At 46.8% G+C, this 14,510-nt stretch overlaps 7 protein-coding genes across 7 annotated transcripts; 5 read left to right on the top strand and 2 right to left on the bottom strand.

Moving 5' to 3' along the window:
- Window positions 1-894: 894 nt before the first annotated feature.
- On the top strand, window positions 895-2,026 carry POJ06DRAFT_194153 (mitochondrial branched-chain alpha-ketoacid dehydrogenase kinase-domain-containing protein; the record flags this gene model as incomplete). The annotated part of the gene is made up of 2 exons (XM_056184942.1): window positions 895-1,910; window positions 1,963-2,026. 2 exons carry the CDS (start codon window positions 895-897, stop codon window positions 2,024-2,026), a joined length of 1,080 nt encoding a protein of 359 aa, XP_056045500.1.
- Window positions 2,027-2,412: 386 nt separating this feature from the next.
- POJ06DRAFT_248638 (uncharacterized protein) lies at window positions 2,413-3,252 on the bottom strand. Its single transcript, XM_056187054.1, has 2 exons — window positions 2,984-3,252; window positions 2,413-2,918 (listed from the first exon to the last, which is right to left on the bottom strand). The coding sequence occupies exons 1-2, from the start codon at window positions 3,161-3,163 to the stop codon at window positions 2,844-2,846; spliced, it is 255 nt and encodes an 84-aa protein (XP_056045499.1). The 5' UTR covers window positions 3,164-3,252; the 3' UTR covers window positions 2,413-2,843.
- Window positions 3,253-3,379: 127 nt separating this feature from the next.
- POJ06DRAFT_248637 (RecF/RecN/SMC) lies at window positions 3,380-8,023 on the top strand. Its single transcript, XM_056187053.1, has 11 exons — window positions 3,380-3,550; window positions 3,610-3,685; window positions 3,739-3,777; window positions 3,849-3,988; window positions 4,050-4,129; window positions 4,181-4,259; window positions 4,312-4,686; window positions 4,740-5,026; window positions 5,077-5,631; window positions 5,687-6,278; window positions 6,329-8,023. The coding sequence occupies exons 1-11, from the start codon at window positions 3,536-3,538 to the stop codon at window positions 7,694-7,696; spliced, it is 3,606 nt and encodes a 1,201-aa protein (XP_056045498.1). The 5' UTR covers window positions 3,380-3,535; the 3' UTR covers window positions 7,697-8,023.
- A 166-nt stretch (window positions 8,024-8,189) lies between these two features.
- On the top strand, window positions 8,190-9,950 carry POJ06DRAFT_248633 (NADP-dependent oxidoreductase domain-containing protein). Its single transcript, XM_056187052.1, has 5 exons — window positions 8,190-8,416; window positions 8,472-8,633; window positions 8,687-9,013; window positions 9,068-9,287; window positions 9,338-9,950. Exons 1-5 carry the CDS (start codon window positions 8,246-8,248, stop codon window positions 9,484-9,486), a joined length of 1,029 nt encoding a protein of 342 aa, XP_056045497.1. The 5' UTR covers window positions 8,190-8,245; the 3' UTR covers window positions 9,487-9,950.
- Window positions 9,951-10,545: 595 nt separating this feature from the next.
- POJ06DRAFT_266659 (zinc-binding loop region of homing endonuclease-domain-containing protein) lies at window positions 10,546-12,240 on the top strand (the record flags this gene model as incomplete). The annotated part of the gene is made up of 1 exon (XM_056189173.1): window positions 10,546-12,240. The coding sequence occupies one exon, from the start codon at window positions 10,546-10,548 to the stop codon at window positions 12,238-12,240; it is 1,695 nt and encodes a 564-aa protein (XP_056045496.1).
- A 271-nt stretch (window positions 12,241-12,511) lies between these two features.
- POJ06DRAFT_75909 (aldo keto reductase) lies at window positions 12,512-13,588 on the top strand. The gene is made up of 3 exons (XM_056191515.1): window positions 12,512-12,858; window positions 12,913-13,132; window positions 13,183-13,588. The coding sequence occupies exons 1-3, from the start codon at window positions 12,775-12,777 to the stop codon at window positions 13,329-13,331; spliced, it is 453 nt and encodes a 150-aa protein (XP_056045495.1). The 5' UTR covers window positions 12,512-12,774; the 3' UTR covers window positions 13,332-13,588.
- On the bottom strand, window positions 13,386-14,369 carry POJ06DRAFT_266657 (uncharacterized protein; the record flags this gene model as incomplete). The annotated part of the gene is made up of 3 exons (XM_056189172.1): window positions 13,386-13,819; window positions 13,885-14,045; window positions 14,107-14,369. 3 exons carry the CDS (start codon window positions 14,367-14,369, stop codon window positions 13,386-13,388), a joined length of 858 nt encoding a protein of 285 aa, XP_056045494.1.
- Between the last annotated feature and the right edge of the window lie 141 nt (window positions 14,370-14,510).

Here is a 14,510-nt window from a genome sequence, read left to right as displayed (position 1 = left end):
ACGTTTTTGTCGAGAGTTGCCCCGGAAAACCTCACGCGAGCTTCCCAGATTCGTGGGGCTCGACAAAGCAAGGCGCGTTAAGATTCAGCTAGCTCGCAATTATCAACACTTATAGCAGCAAAGTTTGGATTTCAGTCGCGCTAGTCAAGCGTTCGGAAGCTTAAAAGCCCTCAGCGCTTCGCACTGCCTCTCCGCATGCCAGCCGATCTGTTGCCGGCACTCCCCAATGCTCTTAATTGGTATTTTTATTTTTGTCGCTTTCTCACAACTGACTGCAGTCTCAGGCTCTCACCAACATTTAGTCAATACATGGGTCAATTTCGCTGCCGCGAACGGGCCAGCTGATCACGTCTCCATTCGTCACCGTATTCCCGCTGGTACTTCCTCGTGAAAGTCGGGGAGGTGCCGTTGCAAATATGTCATGGCGGCTAACCGACAAGTTGGCCGAGAAGATTAATCACTACTCGTCTTTTCCTGCTACTGCTGTCAGCCTGCGGCAAATGGTATGTGTTTGTATTCCACATATGCATCCGTCTATTCATATCCGATGTCTGTGAACGTCACAGTGTGTCCAATGAGTTTGTCAATGAGGTCAGCATTTGGCTTCGGCTGTCGGCATAGATGTCGGATATTGGACTTGTGGTCTTATAGCCTCTGAACTGATATTAACATCATCTTATTGTAAAATAGGTCCAATTTGGACAACATCCTTCTGCAGGTATATAACTGTTTAGTTACTACTTTGCCTTTTGACATGGTCACGAGGAAGCAGCAATTTTGTTGACACTTGCAGGCACGCTATTCCGCGGAGCTCAGTTCCTCAGCGAAGAACTTCCGATTCGACTTGCTCATCGTGTCAAAGAGCTTAACAATCTGCCCGATGGACTCTCTGAGATGCCATCAATTCAAAAGGTTCGCAATTGGTATGCCCAGTCGTTTGAAGAACTCACCGAGTTACCACACCCCAGGATTCCCAATGAGCTTAGGGAGCTTCTGATTAACGCGCAGCGAAAGAACAGTAATGGCGAGCGGAATGGCAAAATGCTACTTCAGAATACAGAAAATCCGTCGCTGGTAGGAGAAGACTATCGCCCGATTGCACGGAGGAATAATGTGAATAGCCGCAGGTATTTCGTCTTGCTTGACGACAACATAAAATGGTCCCCAGAGATATACCAGTACAATAAGCATTTCACGAAATGCTTATCTATTATAAAACGGAGGCATGATCCAGTTGTGACTACTGTCGCGCAAGGTATTAACGAGTATAAACATTCGCGACAACGCATGCAGATCGACAGTAGCATACAGTCTTTCCTGGATAGGTTTTACATGTCGCGAATTGGCATCCGAATGCTGATTGGCCAGCATATCGCGCTTAACGAGGAGCCTTCGCGGGGGAATTATGTCGGAATTATTTGCACGAAGACCAACGTTCGAGAGCTTGCTCAAGAAGCCATCGAGAATGCAAGGTTCATTTGCGAAGATTACTACGGCCTTTTTGATGCTCCAAAGGTTCAACTAATTTGCAAGCCTGACTTGAACTTTATGTATGTTCCGGGTCATCTTAGTCACATGCTTTTCGAAACGCTGAAGAATTCTCTGCGAGCCGTTGTTGAGACCCACGGATCTGAAGCGGAACGGTTTCCTCCTGTGAAGCTCATCATCGCCGAAGGAAAGGAAGATATTACTATAAAGATATCAGACGAAGGTGGCGGTATTCCCCGAAGCGCGATTCCCTTGGTTTGGACCTATATGTATACCACTGTACAGTCTACACCGTCATTGGATCCAGATTTCAGCAAGAGCGACTTCAAGGCTCCTATGGCTGGCTTCGGATATGGCTTACCTCTGTCACGGTTGTACGCTCGATATTTTGGAGGTGATCTAAAACTTATTAGTATGGAAGGGTATGCAGAGCTTTAAACATGTATGCCTTGGATCTGCTAATATGCTTCATAGATATGGAACCGATGTGTATCTGCATCTCAACAGATTAAGTAGTACGTCAGAGCCGCTACAATAGAAATATGCCTCATGTACTGGTGATGCTGGCTACATAGTTATAGACGACCTACATCTTTGAGTCCGTGCGATCATCAGTATGAGCGACAACTAGGAAGAAAGAACATTCTGAGAAGTCGTCGTTGAAATTTGTATTTATCTTCGGAGTGAGTTGTAGTAGTGGCATGGTTTGGCACTTGTCACATCCTGGTGTTTCACTTTAAGCTTGCTTTCAGCCAGAATTGGGAAACTTGCAGCATTCTCGGCGGTCTATATTGTATTCATCATCTTGTGTTTTCACTTGTATTTTAGGTGGTCCAATTCTACGCCTCTGCTTGCATCATGCCAGGGCTATTAGTGCAATCCATCTGCATATATGTCGCTGAACGTACAGGGCAGAGTATTAAAATACGTGTGTAGCTTTACTCAATAATTGTCCACGAATACACTAAATATGCGGAGAATCAAGAAACTAGCGGGAATGCCGAACGCAATAATAAACGTTGAGTTACTGTAGGTGGACAGAGACATTCTCCAAAACTCGTAATACAATATTATGTAGGTGTATGCGCATAGCTCCTCCTAAACAAGCATAGCGAAAGAAAACTCCTGGTAACGGTACCTTCGTAAATGGGAACCAAGTCAAAATCCTCGCAAGAGCTCCAAGGAATCTTCGCCCATAAATATACCTAGCCTTGCCGACACCCGAGGAGACGACTGCCGTAGAGTTGTGCAATGATTCATCAAACTACGCCATCCAGCCAATAGCCAACTGGCTAGACGCGACCTCAGAATGCATGAATTAGTCATGCATTGTGTATATTATTACCGAGATTCTCTTATTTTCGCCCCTTTGCTGTCGATTGCGATGTAGTGAGTCCGCGAAGGAGTTTGTAGCGTACTTGTGCGGGGCTCTAAGGAACACAGTTAATATAGTATCCTCGGCGACATGCACAGATTCGATAATATAGGTACTAACGTCGTTTCCTGCCACCGCTCTCATGGCGACATAATCCCACGAATCCAGGCTCTTGATAAGTGCTTCCCGACGGTCAATGACTTCATAACTAAGGGCAGGAGCCGGAACTGGATAAATGGTGAAGGGACGACCCCGGGTGCCTTCTCCCGTTGAACTCGATGTCGACGATATCGCTGACATTAGCGAGTGTATAAGAAATGCTACCTGTGCCGCAGCAATTTCTGTTTTACTGATACTGCACCAAAGTTTGACGCCTAAGGTATGTGCTATGATAGCATACTAAAGATCTAATTGTGATCGATGAGACGTGGGTTTAGGGCAAAGCAAGAGTTTAAGCCATAAACGCGAAATATTAAGTGCATAGCAATCAAACGCGTGAAGCCGCACCGACCTTGTAGAAGATATCAACGGTTCTCTTACTCTTAACACTCGACTTCGTACTTCTTTGACCACTCTATCCAGTTTAGACTCTCATAGCCATCTAGTTTTACTGGCCACTGCCAGTTTGTTGCTTGATTGGCCAGATTTCAGGAGCTCATTTAAACCTTGAAAATGCATATTAAGCAGGCGCGTCACACTTGTGTATAGCACATGACCAGGCGACCTTTTAACTAACACATATGTAGCTGGTCATCCAAGGATTTAAATCCTACAAAGATCAAACGGTCACCGATCCGTTTAGTTCACGACACAACGTCATTGGTAAGCCGATCGCGGCTGAATGAATTATACTCAAGAGCTGATCGATTGCACAGTCGGCCGAAATGGATCGGGTAAAAGTAATTTTTTTGCAGGTGCGTACTTTTAAACTTGGAGTTTTGGTGAATAATTATATGGATGAGAGCACAAGCTAATGTGGATCTAGCGATCCGATTTGTGCTGTCCGACGCGTACACACATATGAGTCGCGAAGAACGACAGTCTCTACTACATGAAGGTTCGGGAACCGCGGTTATGAGTGCATATGTCGAAATTATATTTGACAATAGCGATAACAGGTTTCCTGTATGTGTCTGGTTTGCAGACGTTCTCATTTGGATGTGTTGCTATAGCTGACTGCTCCCAGACTGGGCGAGATGAAGTTGCCTTGCGACGTACGATTGGCCTCAAGAAGGATGAGTATTCTTTAGATAGGAAGAGTGCTAGGTACTGTAATTATTAGAGAATTATATAGCACTCATAACTAATATGGGGTAGTAAATCCGATGTTATGAATCTCCTTGAAAGTGCCGGCTTCTCCAGGTCAAATCCATACTATATCGTTCCACAGGGAAGGGTATGTGAATGGATTCTGTTGCATTTGATGCGCAAGGGCTAATTTAATACAGATTACGGCGCTGACCAATGCAAAAGATGCAGAACGTCTGGCCCTACTAAAAGAAGTTGCCGGTACGCAAGTCTATGAGCATCGACGCGTGGAGTCCCTTAAAGTTATGGCGGAATCCAACGCTAAACGAGAGAAGATTGATGAACTGTTACAGTTCCTGGAAGACCGTCTTAATGAGCTCGATGAGGAGAAGGACGAGCTGCGTGAGTTCCAGGAAAAGGATCGCGAGAGAAGATGCTTGGAGTACACATTATATGACAGAGAGCTTAACGAAATTAATGCGCATCTTGATGAAATTGAAGATGAACGAATTAGAAACTCACATTCCAGCGATGATAGATTGGGAATGTTTGCAGAACGTGATCAGTTGATCCAGGTGAGCTAAAATGCACGGTAGATCGCATTTGGTAAGCAGCTAACACCAGAAAGAATCTCGAGCAAGAAATTGCGACGTTAAAACAGGAGCTGTCGTTACTTGCGGTCGATAAGAAACAGCTAGAAGAAGAGCGCAAGGATCTGATTCGCACGCAGGCACAGGCTGAAGTGCAACTCAAAGATCTCAAAGACAACGAGGAGGAATCGAAGCGTTCGTCTACAAAACGGCAGCATGACCTCAAGGATGTTATGCAGCAAATTCATGTAAAAGAATCTCAAATAGCTGAGTTGACACCAAGGTATATTCAAAGCCTGCAGGCCGAAGCTGAAGCTAAGAAATCGTATGTGAATCTTATATACTTGGTAAATGCGATGCTAACAATATATCTAGGCTCACTGACGCAGAAGATCAGCAACAACGCCTTTATGCGAAACAAGGCCGTAATGCTCAGTTCCGTTCTAAAGCTGATCGTGATAAATGGCTAAACAACGAAATTGCTGATATTCAGGGTACCGTGTTACGGCGCGAAGAGATGCGTCGAGACTTGGAGAGCCAATTGGAGAGCATGACTACTCAGTTAGAGAGCGTGCATTCATCAATTGATGAAATCCGAGTTGCGTTAGAATCCTCGCATGGCTCTCTTGAGCAACTGCAGGTTCAATATACAGAGCAGAAGCAGAGACGAGACGCGCTGCAAGATGAGAGGAAAGAGTTGTGGCGTGAAGGGGCAAAGTCTGATTCAGCTCTCGACAACGCCAAACTAGAGCTTGAGAAGGCTGAGCGTGCCTTTGCTGGTACTATGGACCGTTCTCAGAGCGCCGGTCTCCAGGCTGTTCGTCGTATAGCGAAGACTATGAACCTTACAGGAGTTTACGGACCGTTGTGTGAGTTATTTGAGGTTGATGACAAATATAAAGTTGCAGTTGAAGTCACTGCAGGAAACAGGTACTTATCATCCCTGATGTTTAGCTTTATTGCTAGCTCTGACAAGGAGCATTAGTTTGTTCCATGTTGTGGTCGACAACGATGCCACTGCCACCACGATCATGGATGTGCTCAATCGTGAGCGCTCCGGCCGTGTCACATTTATGCCTCTGAACAGACTGAAGCCCAAGGCAGTCGATTATCCAGACACTGACGAGGCAATTGCACTTATCAAGAAGCTGCGATTTAGTGCCGAATATTCTAAGGCAATTGAGCAGGTCTTCTCCAAGACTATTGTATGTTGGAATTTGGAAGCTAGTGCACAATATGCTCGATCTCACAATTTGAACGCGATCACACTTCAAGGTGATCAAGCTAATAAGAAAGGTGTCCTGACTGGTGGGTACCATGACAAGAAGCATTCTCGTATTGATGCTGTCAAAGCCGTACGTACTGCGCGTGAGAACTATGAAAATATGCATAGGAGGGCTTCAGACATTAAAAGTGATGTGGAGCGGAAGGACCAGGAAGTCACATTGGTGATTGGAACTTTGAATAAGCTCGAGGCTCAACGACAACAGTTAGTCCAAAGTCTGGGATCTATGAAAGAAACACGGCGGACAAGTAATGCTGCTGAAAGCAGTTTGCAGGAAGTTATTACTACGAAGGTATGTATATGCAGACGTTGCACGGTGTATTTATTCTCATGGTAGATTAGCGACGAATGCTTGACAGTACTGTCTCGGGCTTAGAATCTCTCAACAAACAGTTGGACACTCTGAGGAATGAACTGGATTCCAAATTCGACAGGAATTTAACGCCAGATGAGGTTCGCCTACTCGGCGAACTGAACTTTCAGATACAGACTCTTCGAGCAAGGGATGCAGAGCTGGCCACCGTGCGTAGTGCAATAGAGCAAGAGAAGGTTGCCGTGGAGCTTGATTTACGACAGGTACTCTACATGCAGCGCGATCAGCTACGGGCAGAAATGATAGAACATGATATTGCAGGAGAAAGCGATGCCACATCCGTTGCTACGAGTTTAGAACAGGTCCATGACGCTATTGCACGCAACGCCCAGAAACTGCACGAACTCGAGAACGAAAGCGAAGATACAGAGGCTGAACTTGCTGCGAAGGAGGATGAGTGTGCTAAACTTCAGACTCTGCAGCTGGAGGACGCCCGATCGATCGAGCGCCAACAAAACAGTCTAGAACGGAGCATGGCCAAACGCGGAATACTGGTGCAGCGTAAAGATGACATCAATCGGAAGGTCCGCGATCTAGGTGCACTGCCAGAGGAGGCATTTGACCGTTACAAGCAGCTAAAGTCTGAGTCGGTACTTAAGCGTTTGCACAAGCTTACAGAGGATCTTAAAAAATTCAGCCATATCAACAAGAAGGCATTCGAGCAGTACACAAATTTCACGAAACAGCGGGAAGCATTGCTTGCTCGACGAGAGGAGCTTGATAAGTCTCAGGCCTCGATTGAGGAACTCATCCAGGTTTTGGATCAGCGAAAGGATGAAGCCATCGAACGCACGTTCAAGCAGGTATCAAAGGGCTTTGCGGAAATATTTGAGAAGCTCGTTCCTGCTGGACGAGGAAGGCTGATTATGCAGCGTCGAATGGATAGGGATTCCGAGATCCACGATGACGAGGAATATTCAGATGATGAGGATGAGAGACGCAAAACGAGCTCGGTAGAGAACTATGTTGGTGTTGCTATCAGCGTGTCCTTTAACAGTAAGAATAACGAGCAGCAGCGCATCGAGCAACTTTCAGGGGGCCAAAAGTCCCTTTGTGCGCTCGCTCTTATTTTCGCGATTCAGCAGTGCGATCCAGCCCCGTTCTACTTGTTTGACGAGATCGATGCAAACTTGGACGCGCAATATCGCACGGCAGTTGCCTCGATGATCAAGGAACTGGCGGAAAATGGGCAGTTTATTTGCACGACATTCAGGAATGAAATGATATACACTGCTGACAAGTTTTACGGCGTACTATTTAATAACAAGATTTCGTCTATTGCTTCAATTACTCGGGATAATGCGCTGACGTTTGTTGAAGGTGAGCAGCCACACTAGAGGTGATTGTAGGATATTGAGCGGGTGAAATATTGCTAGGCGATATTAATTTAATTGTGTTTCTAAGTGAAGGCATTCAAGGGGGAATCTAGTTATTTATTTTTGTGTATATTGAGTTGCGAGTTGAGTCTACTGTACTAGCTGATGTAGGTTTGACAAGACCACGATTAAGCGAAACCGATATTTTAAGCCTGAGTCATTGGTTGGATGAGTCACCATTAGCGGCCATTACACGATCGCCCTATACCAGATACATTATTTACATACGGATAATAGTCATAGTAGTCTACTTGAGCGGGGTCGAAAGAGATTTGAACAGGGGCCAAGCGCGAATATACTCTGGGCGCGGCGGCTGCGAAGCGCAAAGTCCGAAATGCACTAAAACGTAGTCAAGCGCGTGGGGTCGACAAGTCGAGTCGACTCGATCGATCTTGGCTGCTGGGGCGGCATAAATATTTCGCCAGTACCCCGCCAGGCCCGTTCCCCCCCCCCTCCCAAGGTCGTGCATCCACGGAACGGAATCGCCAACTTAGTATTAATTTCTACACAATGACTGAATTTGATCCCAAGGACATGGAGTACCGATTCCTCGGTAACACTGGCCTCAGAGTGTCTGTTCTCTCGTACGGTGGGTGGCTAACCGTTAATGACGAGAGCGACAGAATTACGAAGGAATGTTTTGAGGAGGCCTGGAAACACGGCGTCAACTTCTTTGATACTGTATGTACTCACGACAATTCCTGGGGCTCTTCCGTCGCATGCTAACTTGCAACAGGCCGAAGTCTACTCGAATGGCGAGTGCGAGACTGTCTTCGGCAAAGTCTTCAAGGAGCTCGGGTGGACCCGATCGGACTACGTCGTGTCGACGAAGTTGTACTTTGGCTTTGGTGAGAAGAGTCCAAACGGTCGTGGTCTGTCTCGTAAGCACTTGATGGAGGTATGTGGACTTTGCATTGGCTAGTTCAACCGCGGTCACTAAGGAAGCTTCAGGGTATGGACAAGTCCTTGAAACGACTCCAGATGGACTATGTCGATATTGTTTTCGCCCACCGTCCTGACCGCGACGGTGTTCCCATGGAGGAGGTTGTGCGAGCGTTCACACAGATCATACAGGATGGCAAGGCCCACTATTGGGGTACCAGTGAATTTTCGGCGTTCGAAATTGAGCATGCCCATCATATTGCTACCAAATACGGCTTGATCGCTCCTATTGCTGAACAGCCCGAGTACAGCATGCTTAAACGTGATCGTTTTGAGGCCGAGTACTATCCTCTGTATAAGCTCTATAAATACGGTACTACTATCTGGTCACCTTTGGTGCGAACATACTTTGAGTCTGTGAAGTGTTGGACATGTATTAACTGGTCACAGGCAGGTGGTATCTTGACTGGAAAGTACAACGATGGCTTTGCTCCTGGGACTCGATACGGAGATGCTACCTCTCCTCTTATGAAGATGATCAGATCCCGATACGAGACTCCTGAGGGCAAGGCTAAGATTGAGAAAGTGAAGAAGTTGACATCTATTGCTGAGGAGCTTGGATGCACTACAGCCCAGCTTTCTCTTGCGTTCCTCCTGAAAAACCCGAACGGTACGGTCATTCGGTCATGAGATCCCGGGCTCGCTAACTTAATATCATAGTCTCTACGATCATTACTGGCTCCACTAAGGCCGAACAGGTGAAGGAGAATATGGTCGCGCTAAAGGTCTACAGGAAACTTACAGAGGAGCACATCGAAAAAATCGAGAAGATCATGGACAACAAGCCTGATTACTTCAAGTTGTTCTAAGTCTTTCTTACGTCGGCGGCGTCCATGACAGTTTGAATGTATAAGTTGATGTGTACTATTTCAAGCTATTATACAAAGTGAATGCACAAAATGTTTTTGCGTCTTGCGTGGCTGTTAGGAGCTCATTCAGGGGGGTTACTCTTAATGTAATTCTCTCTCCAATCTCCTCTTCAGCACCACCGAACTTTCCTTCTAAATCTTTGGGGTACTTACTGAATTGCCCGGCGGTGCTAGCGGGCGTAGCCCCCGGCGTGGCTGGTGCCGGGCGGGTTGCGAAATTGGCCCACTTCCGATTGTAGATATCATTTCATTCCGTCTTTGCAGGGTACGGATAATAAAAGTTTGTTGTTTGAAATCTATCTAGACATCTAGTCGATAACACTATGTCTGCGGGACCCACAATGTCCTTCGGCGTAGTTATTAAGTCGACAAAAGTAATGCCATTCTTCTACCCGCAACCTATCATCAAAAATCACCGACTACGACAATCCGATGCCGGATAAGAAAACTCCTGATTGAACGTCTAAAGATCTAATTATAACTCTAAACAGAAAAAACACCACCACAAGCCCCTGGCGAACTGAGCAAGTGCTACCCTAAACCAAACCAGACAAAAATTGTTACTGCCAGGAATTGAGCAGACGAGCATAACTACGACATGACTTCGGAACTATACGGATTTCGTGTCCTAAGTTCGGGCCTGACACCCCAGGACACACCGAGATTGTTGAACATTATGTTGCAACATAGCCGAAATGCGGTGGCCCACGCATGATGTCTCAGCCGCTATAGCTGAGGCGTGAAGTGAAGAAGCAGCCGCATTGTGCCGCATTGTCATGACAATGCTCAGCGACAGACACCAGGCACCAGGCACCAAACTCGGGGTGGTACACTAACTCTGACACGGTGCCAAGGCGCATCTCGCCTGGGGCTACTCCGGGCCCAGAAAAGTACAACTCCGTGCTATTTAACCTGGTGACTCTCTCTTGTTGAGTAAGCATGATCTGCTCGCTACCTTTTACTCCAGCACTCGGACTCTTATCTTGCACTCTCGCCAAAATGACCGCCACTAGTGTATTTGACAAAATTACGCAGGAGAAGGCGAACGAGATGATTACCCAACGTCACGTGAGAACCACAGACCTGGGATGTTGGGAGTCGAACTCGAAGGCAGACCCTCGAGGCTACGTTCGTGTTAAGGTGTATGTATGCGGGGAAGAAAAACACAGTGCTAAAATCCACCAAATATCTCTCATTGCCTCTAATCGACGGGATGAACTGAAAATGACCCTTGGTCGCCGTGGTCGCTCCACTTATGATATCTCGCACCTTTGCCATAACAGCAAGTGCTTTAATCCGGAGCATTTGATCGTGGAATCGGGCACCAACAATCGGAGACGCAAGATTTGCAACGGGCAGAAAATCCTGGTACACGATGGGTTCAGTTACCACCCGTGTCCACACGGCAAAGTTGAAAAATTGCGAAAATGCATCCTGCCGCTGCACCATCTGGAGAAAGATAACACGCCGAACTCTGGCGAGCAAACATCAGCAGCAACCACACATCCTCATCCAGATGACATAGCGACACTTGATGCTGATGCTGACGACTATGACATGATCACGCCAAAAATGGCGCAGAAGCTCCTCGACCGTTATCGCGGCGAAACTACTGGGCTTGGATGCTGGCTGTCAAAGCTGAAAGTACACCCGGGGCATAGTTCCAGTAGGGTCATCCTGAAGAACCTTCCCGTCCGTCCTTCTTTGAGCCGAGTTGCCCTTATTGCGACGAACCGACGTGATGAGTTACAACAATCTCTGGGTAAGAGGAGTTACTATTTAGTAACACACCTCTGCCACGATAACCGGTGCATCAATCCTGAGCATATAATCGTCGAGTCAAGAACAAACAACCATAGACGGAAGACGTGTATAGGAAAGACTGCCGTGGTTCGCGAGGGAGCCACCGACCACCCATGTCCACACGGCAGCGTCGAGAAAATGCGCACGTGCATTTTACCTGTGGAGCATGGACAAGATGCAGTGGCGACCAGTGAGGAGCGAGATGCATCAACAGAACCAACTCCAGCTCCGGATCTGAATGATGAAGCGACAGAAGACACCAATGCTACTACGGGCAAGCTCGATCATATTACGCCCATAATGGCGCAGGAGCTAGTTGAGAAATATCGTGCCGTCACTACCGATATCGGATGTTGGGAGTCGGGCTTGAAAGGTGGTAGGTATGGTCGCGTTTTAGCAACCCCACTGTTAAAGTCACATGGCGTCAGTCCTTTTTTGCATCAGCTAGCAGTTATCGCAACCAATCGAGGGGATGAATTAAAGAAGACTCTGGATAGGTCGAGTAGGTCCCGCTTTGACGTCTCGCACCTCTGCCATAACGGCAAGTGCTTTAATCCGGAGCATTTGATCGTGGAGTCGAATGCAAATAATTTGAGACGCCAAACTTGCAATGGGCACAAGGTGATAATTTATGGTAACTTCGCGTATCACCCGTGCCCACATGATGGAGTTGAGAAAATGCAGAAATGTATTTTACCTACTTTGCAGTTAGAAGCTGGCCATCACGAAAATGACACCATGGAGTTGCTGGGCAACGGAGACCTGGCCTTGAATCCTAGTGAGACAGAAGACGGATCCGATGTCGCTATCGCTTTGACAGACGACCATGACGACAACGACGACAAAAATGTCAGCGACGTGCCAAGTCTAAGATCCGCGACCAGTACCTAGCGATGGGCGTTTGCTGTTTGTTGCAAGATCAGGATGGCAGCGACACAGGGGAGACGGAAGGGAGCGGCAGAATTAATTGGTCGGTGCATCATGTCGCGCACGATTGCCAGTGTAATGTATTTGATACGGAGGCGGAATAAGCAATTCGCATTCGAGCCGGTTAATCACGTAACGTCAACTTGGTCAACAAGTTTACACGGTAGAAAATTTACCCTAACCCCGTAAATTTTAGTGAAACCCTCTTTGAGGCCCTATTCACCAAGTTTGTCAACTGCTCCAAGCCTCACCCTAAGACGCGTCCGTCATTGCACCTTGAGTCTTCTGTGCGTCCTTCATTATTTATTGATGTGGTTAGCGTAATACGTTTTGTCACGTTCTGCAGCTTGTCGTCGGTGCACGTGACCGTCGAAAAGTTAACAGTTGACGGATTGCGACTCCAGAGCTGAGTGGTCCGCCTTTGAAATCGAGCATGCGCACCATATTGCTACCAAGTACGGCTTGATAGCCCCTATTGCCGAACAGCCCGAGTACAGCATGCTTAAACGTGATCGTTTTGAGGCCGAGTACTATCCTCTGTATAAGCTCTATAAATACGGTACTACTATCTGGTCACCTTTGGTGCGAACATACTTTGAGTCTGTGAAGTGTTGGACATGTATTAACTGGTCACAGGCAGGTGGTATCTTGACTGGAAAGTACAACGATGGCTTTGCTCCTGGGACTCGATACGGAGATGCTACCTCTCCTCTTATGAAGATGATCAGATCCCGATACGAGACTCCTGAGGGCAAGGCTAAGATTGAGAAAGTGAAGAAGTTGACATCTATTGCTGAGGAGCTTGGATGCACTACAGCCCAGCTTTCTCTTGCGTTCCTCCTGAAAAACCCGAACGGTACGGTCATTCGGTCATGAGATCCCGGGCTCGCTAACTTAATATCATAGTCTCTACGATCATTACTGGCTCCACTAAGGCCGAACAGGTGAAGGAGAATATGGTCGCGCTAAAGGTCTACAGGAAACTTACAGAGGAGCACATCGAAAAAATCGAGAAGATCATGGACAACAAGCCTGATTACTTCAAGTTGTTCTAAGTCTTTCTTACGTCGGCGGCGTTAATGACAGTTTGAATGTATAGTTGATGTGTACTATTTCAAGCTATTATACAAAGTGAATGCACAAAATGTTTTTGCGTCTTGCGTGGCTGTTAGGAGCTCATTCAGGGGGGTTACTCTTAATGTAATTCTCTCTCCAATCTCCTCTTCAGCACCACCGAACTTTCCTTCTAAATCTTTGATATAAGACTCGCTCATCAGCTTTCTGCAATAAAAAAATTGAATCTGCTCATCGCACCCCCCGGCGCTCATGTATATGCCGCCGTCATGGGTATACAGCGGTATGATGTCTTTCGCCTTGATCTCGAGTCCACATTCTTCTTTGAGCTCGCGCTGAGCAGTGAATGACAAACTTCCACTCTCTTCAGCGCTATCATCAAGGTCGAACATTCCAGCTGGAATCTCGGTGACACTCATTGACGCGGCCGCAACTCTCGGCTGAACTGTTAATATAACCTTGGCTTTGCCTATTGAATTCGTCACGTTGGTATCTATGCATCTATACACGCTGTCGTCAAATAGGAATACGTACTGTCGTCATAATCAGCTGGATCCTCAGCCTCTGGATCATGTGAAGGATAAACCAACAACAATATGGCGACACTCTGACCTCGAAGAAAGACAACACCAGGCAAGCGTCGCCCATAATCATCTTCGACGATTGCCGTGAATTTTAAGAACCCCAATTTGTCCCTAAGAAATTGAATGCGGTTAACAATTAGCCATAAAACAAGTCGTGACATTAAAAACACACTTCGCTTTGCCAAAAAAGTCTGCGCTCTGGATATCTACTTTCTTAAGATGATAAAATGTCGCGTCGGTGCTTGTGGCTCCACCTTTCACTGGAGTCGTCAGCAACGATTGCTGGACGCGAGCAAACCATCGTACGAATGGTGGAAAGCTGTGGACTTGCTCAGCTGCGAGTATAGCGGTGAGATGTGCTGCTATCTCGATGCGAACAGACTTGTAGAGGAAAGTTACTGCCGATGCAACTGCTTGCTTGCCTGGTAACGACATTGTGCCTGCTAATGTAGACTTGCTGAACTTTGGACGCGACATTGGCGCTGATTGAGTATCCAAGTCGACAGAGGACGTTGACATCATTTGTCGACATGCATATACCTAAGCTTCAGTGCGGCGGGCTGATAGTCAGTGCAT

Source organism: Lipomyces tetrasporus (assembly GCF_029532465.1).
Source record: "Lipomyces tetrasporus strain NRRL Y-64009 chromosome Unknown POJ06scaffold_3, whole genome shotgun sequence".
NCBI lineage: Eukaryota > Fungi > Ascomycota > Lipomycetes > Lipomycetales > Lipomycetaceae > Lipomyces > Lipomyces tetrasporus.
This window is presented reverse-complemented; position numbering and strand designations above follow the sequence as displayed.

Bases quoted from the DNA above. Each gene is read 5' to 3' on its own strand.
- POJ06DRAFT_248638 (XM_056187054.1), bottom strand. From the start codon at position 3,163: ATGTCAGCGATATCGTCGACATCGAGTTCAACGGGAGAAGGCACCCGG. The intron at 2,919-2,983 runs GTTAGTACCTAT...TGTGTTCCTTAG, and splicing joins GAGCGGTGGCAGGAAACGAC to AGCCCCGCACAAGTACGCTA.
- POJ06DRAFT_248637 (XM_056187053.1), top strand. The intron at 4,260-4,311 runs GTATGTGAATGG...AATTTAATACAG, and splicing joins ATATCGTTCCACAGGGAAGG to ATTACGGCGCTGACCAATGC. The intron at 5,632-5,686 runs GTACTTATCATC...AAGGAGCATTAG, and splicing joins GAAGTCACTGCAGGAAACAG to TTTGTTCCATGTTGTGGTCG.
- POJ06DRAFT_248633 (XM_056187052.1), top strand. From the start codon at position 8,246: ATGACTGAATTTGATCCCAAGGACATGGAGTACCGATTCCTCGGTAAC. The intron at 8,417-8,471 runs GTATGTACTCAC...AACTTGCAACAG, and splicing joins GCGTCAACTTCTTTGATACT to GCCGAAGTCTACTCGAATGG. The intron at 9,288-9,337 runs GTACGGTCATTC...TTAATATCATAG, and splicing joins CCTCCTGAAAAACCCGAACG to TCTCTACGATCATTACTGGC.
- POJ06DRAFT_75909 (XM_056191515.1), top strand. From the start codon at position 12,775: ATGCTTAAACGTGATCGTTTTGAGGCCGAGTACTATCCTCTGTATAAG. The intron at 12,859-12,912 runs GTGCGAACATAC...AACTGGTCACAG, and splicing joins CTACTATCTGGTCACCTTTG to GCAGGTGGTATCTTGACTGG. The intron at 13,133-13,182 runs GTACGGTCATTC...TTAATATCATAG, and splicing joins CCTCCTGAAAAACCCGAACG to TCTCTACGATCATTACTGGC.